Source organism: Xiphias gladius, chromosome 15, assembly GCF_016859285.1.
Source record: "Xiphias gladius isolate SHS-SW01 ecotype Sanya breed wild chromosome 15, ASM1685928v1, whole genome shotgun sequence".
NCBI classification, from domain to species: domain Eukaryota; kingdom Metazoa; phylum Chordata; class Actinopteri; order Istiophoriformes; family Xiphiidae; genus Xiphias; species Xiphias gladius.
The window spans coordinates 18789166-18792889 of record NC_053414.1 but is presented as its reverse complement, the minus strand read 5'-3'; the positions used below and the strand labels follow the sequence as shown (position 1 = coordinate 18792889).

The window sequence follows — 3724 nt, the reverse complement described above, 5'->3', positions numbered from 1 at the left end:
TATTGGATAGATCAGGTGTGAATCAGCAAAATGTTAGGCACTTAGAAAGCAAAAAAGAAGACTGAAGTGGAGGTTTAAGGTTCTGAACTGTTGAATACCTTCAGTTGATCAGGTATCCAGGGTCGTACTCCTCCTTTGCTACTGGCACAAAACGAGTGGAGTTGAGGTAAGTGTCCGAAAGCTGAACTACGTCTTTGAGAGCTCTCTTTCCCTCTCTTTTTCCTATTTTCCCCTTAAATGCTTAATTGTTCAGTTCAGTGAAGTCCGTGTAAAGAAAAGACAGAAATACAGACTGTGCTATCTACAAAGAAAGAAGGTTGCAACTATCCTTTTCTGGCCACGAAAAAAAAAAAACAACCCCAGGAGACATCTTATTGAAACATAACGTGCTTTTTCCCAAAGCAGTGGTGCAGATGTATAAGTGTAATATCAAATTGGTCACAATAAAGTTACACCGTAGGATATCAACAACAACAATAAACTTACTACTCATATAAAATAACACAGTAACATCAAAAACATCCTTTAGTTTGGTTAATAAAATCTGATTACGTCAGTCTAAACCCATCGCTTCCGGGTCAAATCAGAGTCACTCTTCAACATCTGTCCGCTGTCAGTGTCTCTTTCACTCGTCTACCTCTTGTATACACACTTGCTGTACAGCCCAACTCCTACATTTATGATGGCACACGTTTGTTAAGGTTTATTTATTTTTTGATTGGCTGTTGACCCATGATTCACACTTTATACTGTGTGAGTTTGTGGCTGTTTTTTTTTTTTTTAACCGTGTAAGGCCCCATGGATGCGTCTTGCATTATATTGGCTAAAAAAGTAAAAACCTCTAATATAACATGGCATGAATACACACACACGCGCGCGCTTATACACAATGACACACTCACATTTTGCGCGCGCACGCACGCACACACACACATACGCACACAGACACACAGATCCAATCACACGTTTCCCATATTTCACTCTGCTCAGCTGGTCTCCCTCAAGGTCTTGTGAGTGTGGTGTAAACAGGCTGCTCCCAGTGTGTGGGACTGTGAGAGGGGGCCACGCTGGAGGGGTCTCCTATGGTAGTGTACAGAGGCCTCTGTGTAGGGCCCATGTAGGAGAAGGCTGAATACAGCCCCGGGGCCTGGCTGGAGTGGGCATAGTACGCCCCGGGGGCCTGGTGCTCTCCATACTCAAACTGAGCCCTGGAGGCCAGCGAGGGGAAAGCGGACCCGTAGTGAGGGAGGCTGAGAGGGGTGTAGGTGACATGGGCGCCTGAGGAGGGAGAGGTCGAGGCATCAGCGTAGTGGCTCCCAGACGCAGTCTCACTCTTGATCTGGGCCTTGGAGGGGTCGGCGGAAGACGGAGAAGCCTGAGGCTGCTGCTGCTGTTTGGAGAGCCAGGCGGAGTGCCCACTGGCGGCAGCCAGGGCGTAGGCATAGGACGAGGCCGAGGATCCAGCTGCAGGGGCCCCGGTTCCACTCTGCGGATGGCCGTTTGGAGGGAGGTACTGGTCAAACTCGTTCACATCAAACGGCTCAATGTTGGACATCACCTCGTGGCTGATCTCGCCGATGTCCATGGTGCCAAAGTCGATGTGGGGTTTAGCGCCTGATGATGAGGGGCCACCTGATGCACCTTCAGCTCCCACCCCGAGAGCTCCCCTGGATCCCCCTGATCCTCCGGCCCCTCCTGCTGGCCCATCCCTCTTGGCATCTGACAGTTTCCCAGACTGGAGCTCTGTCTTTGGGGTGGTGGGGGGTGTGGGTGGGCTGTGACCCTGACCTAGGGAAGAGAGGAGAAGGGACAATATGATCAGGTGAACTCTGACATCAGGTGCAAGAAAGTTTTTTTTTGGTCTCCTTTCAGTTTTTGCTCATATTTAGGAAGTGTGGCCACAGTTTGCTGCTCTATTCCCGTTTTCCCTGAATAAATATCTCTTCAAGTGTCAAAATACAAATCCCGTGTAGCCTACAGAGCCACCTACCAGCAGGATGGTGGTGGTGATGGTGGTGGTGGTGCAGGTCACCCAGGGGAGACCCAGCCCCGCCGTTGTGCTCCAGATGCAGGGTCTTGTAGTGTGACTGGGAGTGGCTGGCCTCCCCTTCCCCCTGGCTATCGGACTCACTAGCAGGCGTTAGTTTGCCGTTTTTGCGTCTCCGGGGCTGGTACTTGTACTCCGGATAGTCCTTCTTGTGCTGTTTCCTAAGCCTCTCCGCCTCCTCGATGAATGGCCTCTTGTCGTTCTCGTTGAGCAGCCTGGGGGGGAGGGGGGGAAAGAAAAAACAAGGAGTGATTTCGTCTTACAGGCCCTGTTGGTTAATGTATAAAGTATTTTCTTTGAATATGTCTGAAAGTGGTGTTGCTATCAATCCCGTGCGTAATGGATAAATACGGGGATAGCGGAGGACGACTGGCCATTTGGCTGGTATGAATCTAGGTTTGAGTACACATGTTACTGTATCCACGACTCTTTTTTTGTGAAGGAACACAATATAAAAACACCCAGTGTTTTCCGTGTTACCAATCCCCAATTTGAGCTCATAATTTGCCCACTTTTACTTTTAACTTCAGTCTATACATCCCTCCATATACTTTACGCACAGGCTGCACAGGAAATGTGCCACTGTATGGCCACACTGTTCTTTTCTGGGGACAGCGTCTCCATACAAACCTCCACAGTTTGCCAAGGGTCTTGCTGAGCTCCGCGTTGTGCAGGTGGGGGTACTGGTCAGCCAGTTTCCTCCTCGCCGCTTGAGCCCACACCATGAAGGCGTTCATGGGCCTCTTGACGTGGGGCTTTGCTTTGTTCCCGTTGTTTACGCGCACAGGCATAGGCACAAGTGTCCAGTCATATCCGTCCAGCACCTGACTGACTGCCTCCCTGATGCCGATCGGGAAGCGATCGTCCTCCTCCTCTGACTTGGCTATGGATCTGCCCCCATCATCCCCGCTGCCATCCGCGACACAGAGCGCGGTCAGCTGCTGTGGCGGCCCGGTCAGGGGTGAGTCCTGGCCGGGTGGCGCTCCGGGCTGAGTCGGTGACAGTGAGTGACCATCGTCTGACCCTCCAGGACTCAGCTCCGCCTCGGACAGGCTGTGCTCCTCGCCCGACATTTTTTTTTTTTTTTTTTAATTTCTTTCTTTCTTTCTTTCTTTTTTCTTTTCTTTTTTATTTTCAACTAATGACAACCCTTGAGTGCAAAATTTGTTTCAGAGAGAGCCCAAACTGTTCAGTGGAATTAACTCGTTTTAGAAGAATAAGATGTTTGGAGCCTTAGACGATCCCAGTTATTGCTGACGCTTCTCAGGCAAAGCCATACTGCTGCGTAAAAAGAGTCCAAATCCTTTTCCACCGCCGGCTGGGAATCCTTCTCAGCAAAATCCGCTACACCTAAAAATCATAAGCAGTATAGTACTGATAAAGTCCACAAGTGAATTATAATTTAAAGTTTTGCTGTGAATCAAACGTTCCCCGGTTTAATTCAAGCTAAACGGGTTAAGGGTTTTAGCGGGCTAAATGTGACCATGTAACGACCAAAGCTGAATTTCTAGCCAATAATAATAACAACAATAACAATGATAATCGTGATAATGGTATTTGGAGGAAAAAATCGCTTCCAGACAAATATTTTTATACATTTTTACTGAAAGCCACATTAAGGCCAAACCTCTTTCAGTAAAAATAGGAAGAATACAGGTGTCACAGAGACAGTGATAT

The 3724-nt window shown here is 48.6% G+C and overlaps 1 protein-coding gene across 1 annotated transcript; it reads right to left on the bottom strand.

The window, feature by feature from the left end:
- Window positions 1–1000: 1000 nt before the first annotated feature.
- On the bottom strand, window positions 1001–3120 carry LOC120800184 (transcription factor Sox-10-like). The gene is made up of 3 exons (XM_040146083.1): window positions 2678–3120; window positions 1991–2262; window positions 1001–1788 (listed from the first exon to the last, which is right to left on the bottom strand). The coding sequence occupies exons 1-3, from the start codon at window positions 3118–3120 to the stop codon at window positions 1001–1003; spliced, it is 1503 nt and encodes a 500-aa protein (XP_040002017.1).
- Window positions 3121–3724: the final 604 nt, after the last annotated feature.

What these genes read in the sequence shown, in the direction of transcription:
- LOC120800184 (XM_040146083.1), bottom strand. Translation starts at nt 3,120, where the DNA reads ATGTCGGGCGAGGAGCACAGCCTGTCCGAGGCGGAGCTGAGTCCTGGA. An exon ending in ACCCTTGGCAAACTGTGGAG is followed by an intron (nt 2,263 to 2,677) that starts GTTTGTATGGAG and finishes CCTCCCCCCCAG; the next exon opens with GCTGCTCAACGAGAACGACA. An exon ending in TCACCACCACCATCCTGCTG is followed by an intron (nt 1,789 to 1,990) that starts GTAGGTGGCTCT and finishes TCTCTTCCCTAG; the next exon opens with GTCAGGGTCACAGCCCACCC.